This window comes from Triticum aestivum, chromosome 3B, assembly GCF_018294505.1.
Source record: "Triticum aestivum cultivar Chinese Spring chromosome 3B, IWGSC CS RefSeq v2.1, whole genome shotgun sequence".
Lineage (NCBI taxonomy): Eukaryota > Viridiplantae > Streptophyta > Magnoliopsida > Poales > Poaceae > Triticum > Triticum aestivum.
Genome location: NC_057801.1, coordinates 618,821,794 through 618,839,624, shown reverse-complemented (window position 1 = coordinate 618,839,624; position 17,831 = coordinate 618,821,794). Strand labels below are relative to the sequence as shown.

Sequence of the window (17,831 nt, the reverse complement as noted above, 5' to 3'; positions counted from 1 at the left end):
TCGGTACATTTCGTAGTACTTCCTCCGTTCCTAAATATAAGTCTTTATAGAGATTTCACTAGGTGAACTACATACGAAGCAAAATGAATAAATCTAAACATAAAATGTATCTATGTACATTCATATGTGGTTTATAGTTGAATCTCTACAAAGACTTACATTTAGAAATGGAGGGAGTACCATGCATGCATGCATGGAAAGCGCATATATACGCATGATGCGGTTCTCGAGATTAGTTCAGTGCTCAGTTGTACGCAAGAACGACGTCGGTTTTTAGAAAGAAGGTGATAGATTGGATCAAAATGCCAATATAATCAGCATATATGCATAGCATATCGTCCTTTAATTTTGATTGGGGTACACATATCATACAGGACATACTACTACACGAGTCGGCATGCAGTTTAGCCACACGTACACATATCATATGTAGGGGCTAGCGCTCATACATGCATGAGTTATTTGCCATCAGATTAATCATACACGCCGCAAGACCCGGTTAATTAATTGACGGCTTGGCCCTTGAAGCCCTCCAGCTGCGCCTTGCCCCTGGGCCCGTTCTTCCTTATGTACACCCTGTACTCGTCGAAGGTCATCGGGGGGTAGAGGGACGGCCGGTCCGGCGTCACCAGCTCCGCCGCCGGCGCTATCGGGACGTCCCCTCTCGGGTTGTAGAAGAGCGCGAGGGAGATGCGCTCCTCCTTGGCGTTCACGATCACCCGGTGCTCCACGCTCTTGTACACTGAGTTGCTCAATATCTGCACCCACAATTAGTTACACCAACAAATAAATCAGCTCATGATGTACTGGCACATACAAGTACGGAGCAGCATATGTAGGTTACTGACACCAATGTATCGTTCATGGCTCATGCACATCAGCACATGGAATGTCTAGCTATGCCGATGAATTAATTGTCCGTGCCGTGCATGCATGCATGTGCGCGCTTGTTGTTCGGTACTACGTACACGGATCGTGGTGTGATCCGCCGGCCAGAACATGCATGAGTCTACGTCCGAGGGAGGCACGTAATTGCTTCAGAAGACAAAAGTACGTATGCAGTGCCGTAATGGAGTGATTATAATACAGTTTTGCTAGAACTCATTTAGATGAGATATAATTTGATCTCATTCACCTTTTATAATCATTGGATGTGATGCTATAAGATGCGTGTATGCTGACGTGGGTTGTATTTGTTCTTGTTTTAAAAATGAATGAGATCAAATTATATCTCATCTAGATGAGTTCTAGTAAAACTGTATTAGGGAGTATAATAATCGGCGCATTTTATGGCCGGCCGGCCACCGTCCATGCATGTGCGCGCGCGAGCTCTCATGCCGGCAAGTCTGAGTCAACTCCAGGAACGGCTTATTTAACTGCTGACCGTGTGGCTAAGAGATACGTCCGATCGGCCTTTTGCTTCTCGAAGCCGAACGGCACATGGATATACAGACGCTTGCATGCATGCACATGCAGACTAATCATACGTACGATGGGTATGTACCTGGATCTGGTCGCCGACGTTGACGATGAAGGCGTCGTCGCGGACGGGCTGCACGGTGACCCACTCGCCGTCGGCGCGGCGGACCTGCAGGCCGCGGACGTGCTCGTCGGCGAGGAGCACGGTGAGGACGCCCGGGTCGGAGTGCGCCGAGAGGCCGAGCGTGAGGTCCGGCTGCGGGCACCGCGGGTAGTAGTTGGCGCGCAGGCACGCGCCGCACTCGGCCCCGCCGAACTCCTCCTGGAACCGCGCCTCCTCCAGCCCCAGGCTCGCCGACAGCACCGTCATCAGCACCTCGCACAGCCTCGTCACCTCCCGCCCGTACTCCTCCGACACCTCCCTGCAAACACACACATGCATACATATCATGTCAGTGAGAGTACGTGTACGTGTACGTGTATTTTTTCAAGCTAGACGACGAAAATGAAGTACAACCAAAACAGTGATTCTGCACGTGTAGAACTGTTGTTTTTAGGTCAACCGGGTACATCCGTCTGTTGCTATGCTTAGCTGGCAGGCTTGGAATAGTAGTCGGCACACTCTTGCCGGCCGGCCCTGACGCTTTTGCATGAAAGAACCTTTCGCCTACTTTCCGTCCCATGCACGTGTTGGATTTCATATATGTTGACAAAGGTGCACGAAATGAATCTCCTTTTGTGGACACCCTATTTTTTAAGTAACAATGGCTATTACGTCTACTGTCTACATGTACCGCAATCAATACTTTCTTTTTCACGTCTACATGGACTGCAATCAGTACATATTTACGTATATCAATGTACTGTTCTCATATTTAACCTGGCCAAACGCTGATCATAAGTTTTGTGGAGATTGAGTTAGTAATATTTGGACATGGTGGGTGGTATGTCACTCCACCTCATATACATATTCTATTTGTTGATTATATATTGTTCTCCCTAGCCCAGTGGTAGGGGAGTTGTGGTATGTTCATGTTGACCGTCGTTCAATTTTCACCAGGAACAGATTCTGGTAATCTTAAAGTTGTACTAAACCATCGACAATTATTATGGATCGAAGGGAGTATATCTTTTTTACTAAGGGAAATTCTAGTATATCGTAGACTTTTGACTTAATTAAATCCCCCGATGAGAATCGATCCCGTCATGGCTGGCTTGTAACTAATTTCAAGGGAGTTTAAATCACTACAAAAAAGTTAAATTCTTGTCCCTATGAGATTTACCACTTTGAACTTGAAAACACAACTCTGGCCACTATTTTGTGTTCAACTATAATAATTATTAAAATCCAACTAAACTATGTTTCACGAAAGTGTAGTAATTTTAAGTCCAGTCTATGCATATTAAGTACTCCCTCCGTCCGAAATTACTTGTCATCAAAATGGATGAAAATGGATGTATCTAAAACTAAAATACATCTAGATACATCCATTTCAATGAAAAGTATTCCCGGACGGAGAGAGTACAAGATACTGAAAGTCAAAGTTCTTAAATTTTGAATTAGTCAAGTTCATAGGAGCTGCAATGAGTACAATGGTGTTTGTCAAATTTCTAGTGGGATCAATCGTCGTCGTGTAATTACTTCTCAGCCGCCGAGCGAGGGCACCATGCATGCAGACGAATCAGCACATGTGCAAGTACTAGTAGCCAGCAAGAATCTTGTGAAAAATCAAAAGGCGGGGATCAGCGGGAACATACTTGCAGATGCCGGGGTTGGTCGGCCAGTACTTATCCGGGCTCTTGGCGGCCTCCGGCGCGAGGTGGAGGAAGTAGTAGTCCCCCCAGTCGAGGGGCCCGCCCTTCTGGACGCCCACCCGGCTGCCGTACCCCTCGTACGTCCGCGGCTGGTTGGCGTACTGCTGCTTCGCCGAGATGGGCAGCCGGAAGAAGCCGCGCCAGGCCTCCCGCACCGCGCGCATCAGCTCCGGCGCCACCCCGTGGTTCACCACCTGGAAGAACCCCCAGTCCCGGCACGCCGCCGCGACGGCCTCGGTGATCAGGCCGTCGATGCGGCCGTCGTCGGCCGCGAGGAGCTCGCTGAGGTCGATGACCGGAATGCTGTCGTCGGAGGGCTCGTGGAGGACGTTGCCGGCGGCGGCCAGGTGCTGCTGCGCCGGGCGGTCGCGCTGCGGCTTGACGTAGCAGCCCGGGATTGCGGCCAGGCCGCTCTCCGCGACCGCCTGCACGCGCACGATGGGCTCCGGCCACTCCTGCATGCAGTCCGCCATTGCGCTGCCACCTGCCTATGGAACAGTGAAAGAGTGAGTAAAAGTGGGCACAGAAAAAGGCAACCCGACGACTATGCACACGCACACCGGCTGCCGGCCTGAGCCGCGTCTCGGCACATGCACGCAAAGCAGACGAACACGATGGGAACATAGCTAGCTAGCCAATTAAACGAGTGATGAACCACGAGGAGAGGAGAGGAGACGGATGGAAGAATTAAACGGCCGGGGACAAAGCACGAGCACTGCTCATGGGAATGCTACGGATGAGCGATGACGTCTCGTGGACGGTCGATCTCGATCGTGCATGGCACCGATGGCGAGAGGAAGGTATGGGCAGCCACTAGCTAGCGAAAGCTTGATGGTTCATGGCGCTATAGCCATTAAACACGGTGACTAGCACGAGGATACGAGCTACAGCACAAGGGATCGAGAAGCTAGGAAAGGCACGTACGATCGGCGTGCAGGACCGGAGACAGTTAAGCCGCGATCGAGTGTTGTGCTCGAGCTTGGACGAACTGGAGCTGTGGAACGTGCGCCTCGGCTGCTTAACTCTTCGCTTACCCGGCGCACGACAGGGGTATATATAGGACGGGAGAGGGAGAGAGAGAGAGAGAGATTAAAGCCCGGATCAGCCGCAAACTCTTGCGGTTTGTTTAATTTGTCTTTTCCATGGAGGAACGGCTGAGCCAATCTGATCTGGGTGGCCGGCCGGCCGCAGCGCGCACAGCTGGGTCACAGCACGGGCAAGGCAGGGGCCCAGACCCAGACCGGAGCGGCCGGAGGGAGAAACGTGGTTTTTGTGTGGGAATTGGGATTCGTCGCGGTCGAGCGAGATGGGGGCCGCCTAGCTTGATGGCGACCGGCCTGCCGGGAGAAGAACAACGCAGCTGGCGATACCGCGCTGCAAGCTAGCTCCCGCTCGATCGGATCAAACTTGATTAAATGTTGTTCAACTCACGGCAGCAGTGGTACGAACGAGCCAAACAATTTGTGCCGCCACGTTTTCAGGTTTGACAAGACAAAGTCAAATACTAGTACTGTTATTACTACCGATTAGAACTAGTAGTACGTACTCTATTCGTTGAATTTATTCAGATGGGTCGACAAATCAAAACAGTACCAGCAAATTTATTCCAAACTCAGTAATTTATATTTTGGTCCCATCTTGGTGAGTTTGCCCCTGCCTAAAATGTCAGGTGGTTGTTACTTGGTTACGAACCTAGGGTTCCAGTCGGGGGCCTCACGTGGAGTGGACGGTGTTGTCCCGATGGTGGGCGCCGTTCCCTATACTTGTTGGCCGCTTCACCTCGGTTGCGTGTATGGTGAGGCGGGGCTTGATTTAGGCGTCATGCCCCCCCCCTCCCCCTCGCGTCCTGTGACCTTCTTGTGCCAGATTTGAAACGGCGCCCCTGTCGCATGCAGCCGCCTCCTCCACATCATGTCCGACCGGATCCGACAATTGGCTGCGCGGTTGTGGGGTGGGGAGTTCTAGATCGGGGTAACCCCTTGGACGGCGGCGACAACCTCTACATTGGCAGCGCTCCGGGCGTTGTTCACCTTCTTGAAGGGGACACTGAGGTCTATCCCTCCCTCCTTCCCCTGCACCCGGGTGAAAACCCACAACTTCGATTTGGCCAATGGCGACACCATTACCTTTCTTGAAGGCACCATTTTGGGTCTGTTGGGAGGCGTGTAGATTGCTTGCGTGCTTGGGGTGCTCATGGTGGCGGTGATTTCTTCTTTCAGTGGTGACACTTTGTCGTGGATGACCGGTTCCTTCCTCTAGTCGCTGTTATCCTCCGTGTGGACATGTCTGTCTGGCGAATCTACGCCCACAAGCCTAGAGGGGATAGGGGTCCCCTCTACGAAGACGAGGACACGACAATAGTTGTGAAATGGTGGTATTGGCGAGTTCTAGCTCCTCCTGGTGGCTTCGTTGCTCAATTCCTTGTTATGTCTTCTTGAGACGCTCCCATTCTATAGCTAGCGTCTTTGAAATGCTTCATTGGGGGGGAGGGGGGGGGGGCAACTTGTATCCTCGGGTGTTTGCATGTTTGGATGGTCGCGTCCAATGCCTTTCTCCCGCCTGACATTAATTTGATCAAGCTATTCAAACCTGGATGTGAAGACATGGTCCTTGTGAGAGTTGGCGGCGGCTTTCTACGTCTTCTTCATGGCTTTAGGTGCAATGAGATCCTTTTCGGTAGAGTGACTCCCCTCAATTCAATTGTTTGGTCTTCAAGTCGTAGTCTTTTCGGCAACGAGGAGGACAAGGCGCCACCGCAATAGCGTCAACCGATCCTCAACAGTCGTGCCCCCTCTTGGAGGTCGTGGTGACAGACGAGGAGTTCATCCGTCAGATAGAGCTATTGATGGCGCGGTCACTCCGAGAGTGAGGTCTGGTGCTGCCCTTTCCGTCGCGCTTCCGCGTCAAGCAGAGCGTGTGTCACCCTTCCGCCGCGTGAAGCAGGAGTCGACCTCGCCTCCCTGTCGCGTGCAGTGAAGCAGGAGATGCAGTCCCCGCCGCACTTAGCGACAAGCAGGGGCTGGATTATTCAACTTTGATTTGAAAATGTATGCGGGAAGCTTTGGACGGCCGGTTCCTGTTTCAGTGTCCCTACCAGTCAGCAGATGAATAATGTGTCGTGTTTGAGGGCCAGCGTTGCAGATGCCTTAAGACTTTCCCGAAAAAAAGAGACTTGGTTGCATATTGCGTCGGATTGTATCTTGGACGTGTTAATCTTGGATTATGCCGAAAACTAGTTGAACAAAGCAGCAATTTCCCATTAAAAAAAAGGGCTCCTCGTGAGTGTTGGCAAAGCAGTGTTTATCAACTATGTTCGCAACATTGTGTTTGAAGGTTGGTAGCCAAACAAACAAGTCACCTGAAAAGCATTTCCACGGATATTGAAAGGATCACATGACGAAAAAGTCCCCCGCGTCGCTCCGCAGGGGCGGCTCGGGCGGAGACCAAGCCGCGACTTCCGCCGCCCCCTCCCCTCCTCCCCTCCTCCGCCGCCGCCGGCACGCGTCGCCGGGCAAAGCCCCGGTGGTGGCTGGCGGCGGCGGGCCCTCGCTCCTGCACGCGGCGGTTGGTCTTGTGCGTGACCTCGGTGGTGCGTGCGCAGCGGCGTCGCGCGCGGCGCCGTGCTCCGGCGGCGCTCCGGCTTGTGCAGCGGCCTCTTGGTCGTCCGGTGCTCGGCGGTTGGTCGTCACGTGGCCCTGTGCCCCCCTGGTTGCTGGGTGGGCCGGCGTCGGGCGCCCCTGCGCGGCGCGGGTGGTGGATCTGGGCGGTTGCGCTCCCCGGGCTCGTCCCGGTGTGTGCCGTCGTCTTGGCGAGGCCGCGGCGTGCGGGGCCGGATCCGGCAGGCCCCTGCCCGGATCTGTTGGGTGGCGCTAGTTTTCCTGCTCCCTCGACGGCAGATCGGATTTTCTCTAACTTGGCGTTCGCGTTCTCTCGGCGTGGTGGTGCTCTGTATTGCGCCTGGTTATGCCTGGAGCTCCCCGGTGTGGTGCTGGCCGGCGTTGTTCCGTGCTCCACCGTTGGCTGCCCCTTCCTCCGCCTATCGTCCTATTGCGGTTGCACAGGTCGGCAAAATCCTTGGCCTGCAGATGGCAGCCATGGATGCGGCTTGCTCTCCACGCGGGGGGCAGCCGTGGGCGGGTTGGAAGGGCCCCCTTGTCCCGCTGTCAGCGTTGATGGGTGCTGTTCGTCGAGTTGGCGAGCTCCATGGCTTTGCTGTGGCGGCCATGGATGCGGTTCCTCTCACCCGGGAGGGCCGTGGCTTGGGGGTTGGCCGTCTTCCCTTGTCTTCGTCACTTCTTCAGTGTTCTTATTGTTCGTGCTCAGGTGCCCCCTTCATGTGTCTCTGCTGTGGCGATGCCTATGTGACTACACGGGTGGCACACAGGTGTTGTGGCGTCGTCTCGGCTCACGTAACCTTTCGATTGCGCCCCACGACACAGGTGGTGTCGCGGCGTTGGGCAGTCTCGGTTGCGCGGCGTTTTTCGATTACGTCGACGATGCAGTGTCTTGGTTTGGTCTACTAGGTGATGCCCTTCGGCCTTGTCGGTGGCACACAGGTGTCGTGGTGTCGTCTCGGCTCGTGTGTCCTTTCGATTGCATCCCACGGCACAGGTGGTGTCGCGGCGTTGTGTACTCTCGGATGCGCGGCGCCTTTTGATTGCATCGATGGTACAGTGCCCTGGCTTAGTCTCGGCTGTCCAATGGCGTTCGACTACTTTGGCGGTGCTCTTGTTGTGTTGTCTGTTCTTTTCCTCTTTGTTTCTCCCCCGTTTTGTGTGTTGTATGTGTGTGTCTTTTTTCTTTATCTCTTCTCCTCTTGTGCCCCCTGTATTTCCGGTTCACTTGAACCTATCTTGCAATAGGCTGCAAAGCCTTGTAGGCAATATGAATACAATTCAGGTGGGGAAATCTCCCCTCGGTGAAAATTCAAAAAAAAAAAAGCATTTCCACCAACGTGGTTCTTGGACCACCCTTGTCCCATCGGGCTCCTCCTTCACGGCTTCACCCTAAACACGCAGCACATACACGCTTAATTAGAATGCTATAAACCGGACAAGACATGCCATGTGACGATGCGAACAACTTCATTCAACGCCTTGCATTCCTTGTTGATCTTGCAATTGTGAAGCAAGATGTGAAAAGGTCTCGAGGTACACCATCTATATATACTCTGGCTAAAAAGCATGAACTAATTTTTACCTAGTTTTCTGCTAGTCACACTTCACGACAGAATAGCAATGATGGTCCTGAATACATAAAGAAAGATAGAAAAAACAAGCAGAATTAATGGACACGGTTCGGTGCGTGATAGCCCATGTTCTTGTTTCGAGCTTTCTTTTTCGGAAAGACAGCAGCACGATCCATCCATTAATTTAGCGCGAGGGTCGCCGAAAACGACTAATAAAAAAAATACGTACATATGCAATAGTACTACTGTACCAGCTTTCGCTGAGTACCTAATTAAGTGTCTTTGTTAAGTAAGTAGAGTACAACTATTTTTCGCAAAAAAAAAAGTAGAGTACAACTATACAAGGAAAACGCACGCCTTACTTTTGCCCTAGCACTCATTTGGTCATGTGGTAGAACCTCCAAGATCATGGTTGTTGATACTCTCGTTATCTGGGGCATGATACAGCCAAAGGCGTCGCCGTCGGCAGTCCAATCTCGACACCATCGTTAATTACTCTATCCATATGATTTCCTTGGGAAGTGGCATGCATGCAGCTTGCCCCGTCCGCCACTCCCTCGTGTCGTGTTGTTCGTTGGTCGCCGCATGGGACAATTGGCAATCACACTGATCTGGTCGAATGATTGATGCCGCTACGTGTCGTCGATTGGCTTTGCTTTTTCGTAAACTAGTTTTAGAAAAACGGGTTCTGCAAATGCCGACTTAAATGGCGGATACATGCATGGCGCCAAGGCCGCAATATAATGTGGTATGGCATGTGGGTATCTACTGGTGTGATGGGGACAGAGAGATTGGGATAAAGCCAAAACCGACAGCGGGGCATTGGACGCGACTTCCTTGTCGTCGTGGTGCTGTGCATGTTTGTACCGTTCTACGTCTCAGCTAGAGCAACTCTAGTATAAAGCCGCGATCCACAAAATAATCGTCAGAATACGGGTCGGCGCGGAAAATTCTGCCCGAGCAAATTCATAAATGCGTCTGACCTGTAAAAGATTTTACGGGGCGCGGCAAAAGTTCTGCCTCAACCTCTAGATTCACGAGGTGGGAGGCTGACCCGAGCTCACCCCTTATCCGGAGCTAGATTTGGCGGGAGGGAACTTTCCGCGCGGCCGTTTCCGCTCCTCCCACCCTCCTTGGCCGCCACTGCCTCGCCGTCACGCTCTTCGGTCCATTTCCCCCGCCATTCTTCGCCGTCATGGAAGCCTCCTAGCCGCCCCCGTCACCGTGGAGGTCGCGCACGCGCAATCCCCTCTGGCGGATCTCATCGCCGGCCATGTCATCCCCGCCGTCGCCCAAGGCACCAACGCGCCAGCCCGCAAGCGGCAGGGCAACGTTGTCGTGCAGGGCGACAATCTTGCTGGCCCCGCCGGAAAGGCACGCGCACCGGCCGCCGCCGCCGCTGCGCGAGCTGCCCGGCCGCTGGCGGAGAAGGTGAGCAAGATTTCGGGCGTGAAGCGGAAGAAGGTCCCTACGAAAAGGTCGGCGCCTTCGTCCACTCCACCCGTCCCGACGAGATGTTCCCTGACGATGTCGTTCAACGACGCTACTTCCGCCACAAGCGAGGTGTTCGATGAAATGGCCGGAAGGTATGCATTTTCGATCTTTTGTCTTGCTTCGCTTTTCTCCATTGTGGTTTTCGTGACTTGATGTCACTCAAATGTAGCGACGGTTTGGACAATGCCACTGCCGAATTCGTGAACTTGTTGGACACCAACGCCATCGACATCGATCAAGATCTGTTCGCTGATTATGATTACAATGAAATGGAGGATGGTGTGGATGATCACTATGGTGAAGATGAAGTGGAGGAGGTAGATGAGGGGGTATATGAGCAAGCGCATGAAAAAAAGTGTGAGTTCAAAGAACTACATGATCTTGGAAGATCAAATCTTGATCAGGGCTTGGAGTGCGGTATCTCTTGATGCTTGCACGGGTACGTCTCGAACCTCCAAGAGATATTCGCAAAGAATCGAAGATCAATACTTTCGCATGATGGCCAAGTATCCCAATAGGACATTGTCGGTGTTCAAAACCGGCAGATCTCGAGTAGGGGGTCCCGAACTGTGCGTCTGCGGATCGAAGGTAACAGGAGGCAGGGGATACGATGTTTACCTAGGTTCAGGCCCTCTTAATGGAGGCAATACCCTACTTCCTGCTTGATTGACTTTGATGAGTATAGGGGTTAGAAGAGTTGATCTACCTCGAGATCGTAATGGCTAAACCCTAGATGTTTAGCCTGTATGATTATGATTGCCTCTACGGACTACACCCTCTGGTTTATATAGACACCGAAGGGGCCTAGGGTTGTACATAGTAGGTTTACAGAGAAAGGAAGATACATTATTCGAACGCTAAGCTTGCCATACACGCAAAGGAGAGTCCCATCCGGACACGAGGGAGGGCTTCTGTCTTGTATCTTCACGGCCCATTAGTCTGGCCCATGTAACATAAGCCGGCTTCCCGAGGACCCTATAATCCAGGACTCCCTAAGTAGCCCCTGAATCGGGCTTCAATGACGATGTATCCGACTCGCAGATTGTCTTCGGCATTGCAAGGCGGGTTCCTTCTCCGAATACTCCAAAGCAGTTCTCTGCACATAAGAGCTGTGTCCGGCTCTGTTTCATAATTACAACCCTAGGCTGTAAGGGAAAAAATACTTAAAACAAAGTAAGTCACGTCCACTGGCAACTTTTTCGGCGAGGCGTTATGTCCTAGCCTTTATTATTCTGAACCGTTTTACAACCCCCGCTTTGTGTTTCGAGGCACGACCATTGACACGTCCTATCGAAGGAGAGATCGTGTCCCCTTATCATGGGATTCTCATCAATACGGGCTTGGGTAACCCAAATGTGTCGTTCGCACGTCCCCTTGGGAATAGGCGAGGTTTAAGGCTTATGAGGGGACGCTTGATATCCACTGCCTTTATAAGAAGATAAGGATCCGTCTTTTTACCCCCACGCCTTCTTCCTCCTCAGCCCATCTACCCTCAAGCTCCAACACCCAAGTTTCCATCGCCACCAAACACTCTAGCCATGTCCGGATCTAGAGCGCAGGGCAAGTGGATGGCTTCCTCTGTTACAGAGGGGAACGTCAATGAGCTCCGGGAAGCAAGGTACTTGGCCGCAGACATAGCCCACCGGCTCCGTGCCAAGAAGCACATCATTCCCACCCCAGAGCCTAATGAGAGGGTAGTGTTCATCCCCCATTTCCTCCGCGGACTGGGTTTCCCCTCCATCCTTTCGTCCGCGGTCTTATGTTTTAGTACGGACTAGATTTCCATGATCTAGCCCAAATTCCTTCCTCAATATTTTGGTGTTTATCATCGTGTGCGAGGCATTCTTCTGCATCCCCCCTCCCACTTCGGCCTATGGCTCAAGGTCTTCAATGTGAAGTCGAAGGTGGTTGATGGTCAACACGCGGAGTGCGGTGACACCATGGTGAGCAAGCTCCCCAACGTCACCTGGCCCAAGGGGACCTTCGTGGAGACCGTCAAGGGATTGCAGCAGGAGTGGTTCTATGTCACAGAACCCCATGACGCCACATGGGCCACCACTCCCAAGTTCAAGTCCGGGCCTCCAATGCGGCTTACATCATGGCTCATTAAGGGCCTGGATTGGGCGTCGTCCGATGAGGTGATGATGTTGCAGAAGCACGTCAAAGGTATGATAGAGAAGAACACCAGTCTTGCCAGCGTGATCCAGGTGATGCTTTTTTTGTCAGATTCTCCCCTGCCAACGCCGGACTCTGCATATGTGGGAATTCGACCTGGCCAGTCCCCGGGCCCTGCAGCGGTTCTTCAGCACGACGCACGAAGACATATGGAAGCTGCTTTTCAAGGCTCAGAAGTCATGGCAGAAAATGACCGAGGACCTCGGCCTCGACTGCGCTCGTCCGGCCACTCCCGCAAGTTTTCTGAAGAACTTAATTTGTAAATCCAAGGAGTATATTGAGCTTTACATTCTTCCCACAGGGCTGGACAAAGAAGGCAAAGCAGATCCAATGTCCGGCTTCGCTACCCGAAGACGCAACCATTCCTCTATTGACGAGGATGCTGGTTCCGACGCCGTATTAGGCGCTGGAGAAGAAGGCCAAGAAGAAGAAGGGCAAGGAGGCCAGAAGTGGCCTCCGCCGTAAAGGCGCTTTGGACGTTGTGTCCGAAGACACCGAGACTCTCTCCTCTCATGACGAAGATGAAGAGGAAGAAGAGAGCAATTCTCCCCTTAAGGGGGAAAGAATAAAAGGGCGGCTTTCGTGGACCTAGAGGCAGAGGCGTCCAAGAAGGGGAAACTCTCCCTTTCAGATGATTCCGAATTGGACGCCGACACCACCCCCGAGTGGCACTCCAGGCCGAAGCACCTGGCCGGATCGTAAGTATCCAAAGACACTGTACATATATCCGATTTTATGCCTTGTGGTTCTAACATATTGAATTGCGTGTTGCAGTCCGGCTAGCGATCTCCCCCAACGATCATCGTCCTTTGGGAATTCGCTGAGGCCGAACATGATGGAGAGTGAGTTGCCTCCGCAGTCCTCTCCACCCACTGCCACGGATAACACCGAAGTGTTGTCCCGAAGAACCTCTCCAGGTCACGAGGAGGTGCGGGAGGCCGTGAAGGTGGTGGCGGAGGGTAATACCTCTGTTGCCGAAAAGAGAGGGGAACCGACCCCCATGGATACCGGCAACGGGGGCCATGCCCAATTCGGCCCCCAACCAAATATTATTTCGGAGATCCATACGGCTCCGGAATCGGGCGAGCAGCCTCCTTCAAAAGAAGGGGGCGTGCCACCTCCACCGACGACCTCTGTCAATCCGGAGGCGCTGGACACTCTGGTGGAAGCACTTCAGAGCGCTTCCATTGTGGAGGAACATCATACCCTTATGGGTACGGTGGTTGAAAAGGTTCGGTCCGCTAGAAACGGATTGAACAAAGCCTGTACCAGCCTTCTAACAGGTTTTAAGGTATGTGATGTAATATATATTTTTTGGCTATTTGTATATGTATAAGGAATGCATGTGTATATATAGTAGCCCCTAAGACTCTGTTCGGCGTTCGCGAAGAAAGGCCGAACAGAGGATGGAATAATTCTTCGCAGGATGTAACATATATGTCTATTTGGATAAACAGGCTTCGATGTTAGCGGCAACCTCCCACTGAGGGAGTCCTGGATAAGGGAGTATCCAGACAGCCGGACTATATACTTTGGCCGGACTGTTGGACTATGAGATACAAGATTGAAGACTTCGTCCCGTGTCCGGATGGGACTCTCCTTGGTGTGGAAGGCAAGCTTGGCGATTCGGATGTAGATCTCCTTCTCTATAACCGACTCTATTTAACCCTAGCCCCCTCCGTTGTCTATATAAACCGGAGGGTTTAGTCCATAGGACAACACAACAACAACAACAATCATACCATAGGCTAGCTTCTAGGGTTTAGCCTCTCTGATCTCGTGGTAGATCAACTCTTGTAATACTCATATCATCAAGATCAATCAAGCAGGAAGTAGGGTATTACCTCCATCGAGAGGGCCCGAACCTGGGTAAACATCGTGTCCCCAGTCTCCTGTTACCATTAGCCTTAGACGCACAGTTCGGGACCCCCTACCCGAGATCCGCCGGTTTTGACACCGACATTGGTGCTTTCATTGAGAGTTCTTCTGTGTCGTCGCTGTAAGGCTCGATGGCTTCTCCAACCTTCAACAACTCCGTCTAGGGTGAGACTTTTCTCCCCGGACAGATTTTTGTGTTCAGCGGCTTCACACTGCGGGCCAACTCGCTTGGCCAACTAGAGCAGATCGACAGCTACGCCCCTGGCTATCAGGTCAGGTTCGGGAACCTAAACTACATTGCCTACATCCGCGGAGACTTGATCTTCGACGAATTCGAGCCCACGTCAGGAGCACCAAACGATCGCCGCATACATGACTTAGATCTGCCGTCGGATAGTATTCAGGACATCGCGCTTGCCATGGCTCTGGACTTTGATCCAAAGCAGATCGTGCCATCTGAGGACGGGTGGATGGACCCCGCCACGGAGGCCGCACACCTATCGACATTGGAGCCAAACATAGACTCCGCTTCTAAGGAAATCTGTGTCTCCGGACCCCCAACTTATTTTCGGTCGTAGGCCCCAGACCGCGTGCATCCATGCCCATCGAATCTGATTGGGCTCCGGTCGTGGAATTCACCGCCGTGGATATCTTCCAGCACTCCCCCTTTGGTGATGTGCTAAATTCATTAAGGTCTCTCTCTCTGTCAGGAGATTCCTGGCCGAACTATGTTCGGCTCGAGTGGGAAGCAGGCGAAGAAGCAATTCGTCACCCACCCACCACCCACTTTATAGCCACGGTCGATGATTTGACCGATGTGCTTAACTTCGACTCCGAAGACATCGACAGTATAGACGACGATGCGGGAGAAGAACAGGAACCACCGCGGACCGCCCATAGGGTGCTGGACTACCACCTCTTCATATGATATATATATATATGGTGGATACTCCCAAAGAAAACAATGGCGATCAGGCAACAGGAGATAACCCCTCAGGGAATAAATCAAAGCATGGGCGTCATCGGCGCCGCTCCAAGCCCCGCCACAGCAACACCGGCACCGGTGAAGAAGATAATCCAGATGGCGCCGAAGAGGAATACAATCCTGATCAGCCCACCTTCGAGCAAGCCGAACAAGAACACGGGCAGGTCAGCCCCGATGAACAGGCGACGGACGGATACTTGGAGGACGATAACTATATGCCTCCCTCCGAAGACGAGGTGAGCCTCGGCGACGACGAATTCGGCGTACCAGAGGATCCCATAGAGCAGGAGCGCTTCAAGCGCCGGCTTATAGCCACTGCGAGAAGCCTGAAAAAGAAGCAGCAACAGCTCCAAGCTGATCAAGATCTGCTCGCAGACAGATGGACCGAGGTCCTGGCGGCCGAGGAATACGAACTCGGGCCCCCCATAAGGGGATACCCAAAGCAAAAATCGCTAGAAGAAGAGGCCGAAGAGCCTGAACTTCCAGCACAAGATGAGGCTGACCGGCCACCTCGTGGCCGGGATAAAATGACGTACCAGCCCGCACCCCCACGCTGGTTCACTACGGCCCAGGGCAACATGCAGGACCTGTGAGACACATTGGAAAACAACACAGGACAACCAAGATCGATCTACGGATCATGAGGGTGCACCACAACACATGACGATGATCGTCATGCCGGATACACTAATAGTAAATCCGGCTGGGCCGAACATAACCGACCAGACCTAGCCGGACTGCGTCATGACATAGCCCAGCACAGAGGCACCGCACACCCCTTCTGCTTCACTGATGAAGTAATGGAACATGAATTCCCAGAATGGTTTAAACCTGTCAACATCAAGTCATACGATGGCACAACAGACCCTGCGGTGTGGATCGAAGATTTCCTTTTCCACATTCACATGGCTCGCGGTGATGACCTACATGCCATCAAGTATCTCCCACTCAAGCTTAAAGGGCCAGCCAGACATTGGATGAATAGCCTACCAGCAAACTCCATTGGCAGTTGGGAAAATCTTGAGGACTCATTCCTGGATAACTTCCAGGACACCTATGTGCGACCACCGGACACTGATGACTTAAGTCACATTACCCAACAGCCCGGAGAGTCAGCCAGGAAATTCTGGACTCGGTTCCTAACTAAAAAGAACCAAATTGTCGACTGTCCGGACGCCGAGGCCCTGGCGGCCTTTAAGCATAATATCCACGACGAGTGGCTTGCCCGACACCTCGGCCAAGAAAAACCGAAGTCCATGGCAGCCCTTACGACACTAATGACCCGCTTTTGCGCGGGCGAGGACAGCTGGCTAGCTCGCAGTAACACCGCGCCAGGAAACTCTGGCATTTCAGATATCTGCGACAGTAACGGAAATCCACGGCGCAATAGGCATAAGCATCGGAACAATGGCGACAATGCCAAAGATACGACAGTCAATGCCGGATTCAACAACCCCGAGCACCGTCAAGCGAGTCCGGAGCACCCCGCAGCAGGATGTTCAGGCGCGCCAAGAGCTTGATTAGCAATCCGGCCTCTGCAACAGCCCCACTGAGGAGGAATTTATGCCACGCGTACACAACTGCGCACTCAAAATACCATGGGCATATGCGGAGGCAAGTCGACGACGCAGCTCATAGTGCGGTTTAGCCCCCACAAGGCCCGCACATCCTTCAACTTCCTTTCTTTTCAGGACCCCACTTTCGGGAAGCCCCTTCAGAGAACTGGACTATCGGACTCATCACTGAGGGGAACACCAAGGAGGCAAGAGGCTCTGCACACAAGGGAATACCCAGGTGGTCTCTTCCAATGATCTTTATACCTGTTTTTACATACCCGCATGCAGCCTGCCCTTGGATAGGACATGTTAAATAGTCCTACTTTTCTATGCTTAATGCATTAATTGTACACATACGCCTTGCCGTATTATCCAAATAACAACGCGAAATAGTATACAACGTAAGCTTCTTATTACTATCTTCATATTTTCCCTTGAATATTTATGCAATGATGGATCCGAACTCTTTGGTACAATCCGTGCGCCAGGGGCTTTCTATTGAGCCCCATAATATGGCAATAAAAGTCCGAACACTTTCGATAGTGCGGCACCCCGAACTTATAGCATTATATGCATCAGCTCCGAATCATGTCTTGGGTCAATAGTTGGGTTAGCCCGGCTCCCTTGTTTTGGTACCTTACGTTCCGTTACATCGGCTAAGGTAGCACAGGGAGAACTACTGTGATTGTGTCCTGGTTCTTCCGGACGAGCACCTCAGTAGAGAAAGCCAAAAATTGACCGTCATGATGCGACAAGAGCTGGTCGCTGTTCGCGAGGTACTAAATCCTTAAAGTTTTTTTCTGCTTAAGGCGAGGAATCGGCCTTGCTCGATTTAGGCGTGTATAGCGCCCCAGTTCGGCCTTCCAGATACTAGGGGCTTCACCGAAATTTAAAATTATAGACTTCTATGGCCAAGTGAGAGTTATAAAGCCGAATAGTCCGTTTGCCTTGTTCGCTACGCTAAACACCTCCTTAAAGGACCAACAATTTGGATAAAGAGTGTTTGGGTTTTCCACGAACACCCCAGTACTAGTTACAAGGGGGCAGAAGCCGACGACTGGCCTACTTTCAGATTTTGATAAACGGCCGCAGAGAAGGTAATATTTTAAATCAAACAAAGCGTTATATAGCGCAAACAAACTCGTTCTCATATTACAAAGACGACATGAGTACATTCACTCAAAGATTATGTTCTTGGCACATTCATTTGCCACAAGACGAGCGCCTTTCATAACGCCATCATAATATTTTTCAGGATAGCGATGCTCCTTACCCTCCGAGGGTCCATCCTTCACGAGCTTCTCAGCATCCAGTTTGTCCC

General features: G+C 52.1%; 1 protein-coding gene across 1 annotated transcript; it reads right to left on the bottom strand.

The window, feature by feature from the left end:
* Nucleotides 1-304: 304 nt before the first annotated feature.
* LOC123071299 (jasmonate-induced oxygenase 2) lies at nucleotides 305-4,267 on the bottom strand. The gene is made up of 4 exons (XM_044494828.1): nucleotides 4,159-4,267; nucleotides 3,178-3,722; nucleotides 1,505-1,841; nucleotides 305-758 (listed from the first exon to the last, which is right to left on the bottom strand). Exons 2-4 carry the CDS (start codon nucleotides 3,705-3,707, stop codon nucleotides 504-506), a joined length of 1,122 nt encoding a protein of 373 aa, XP_044350763.1. The 5' UTR covers nucleotides 3,708-3,722; nucleotides 4,159-4,267; the 3' UTR covers nucleotides 305-503.
* Nucleotides 4,268-17,831: the final 13,564 nt, after the last annotated feature.

Bases quoted from the DNA above. Each gene is read 5' to 3' on its own strand.
- LOC123071299 (XM_044494828.1), bottom strand. From the start codon at position 3,707: ATGGCGGACTGCATGCAGGAGTGGCCGGAGCCCATCGTGCGCGTGCAG. The intron at 1,842-3,177 runs GTATGTTCCCGC...GTGTGTTTGCAG, and splicing joins ACCAACCCCGGCATCTGCAA to GGAGGTGTCGGAGGAGTACG. The intron at 759-1,504 runs GTACATACCCAT...TTGTGGGTGCAG, and splicing joins ACGTCGGCGACCAGATCCAG to ATATTGAGCAACTCAGTGTA.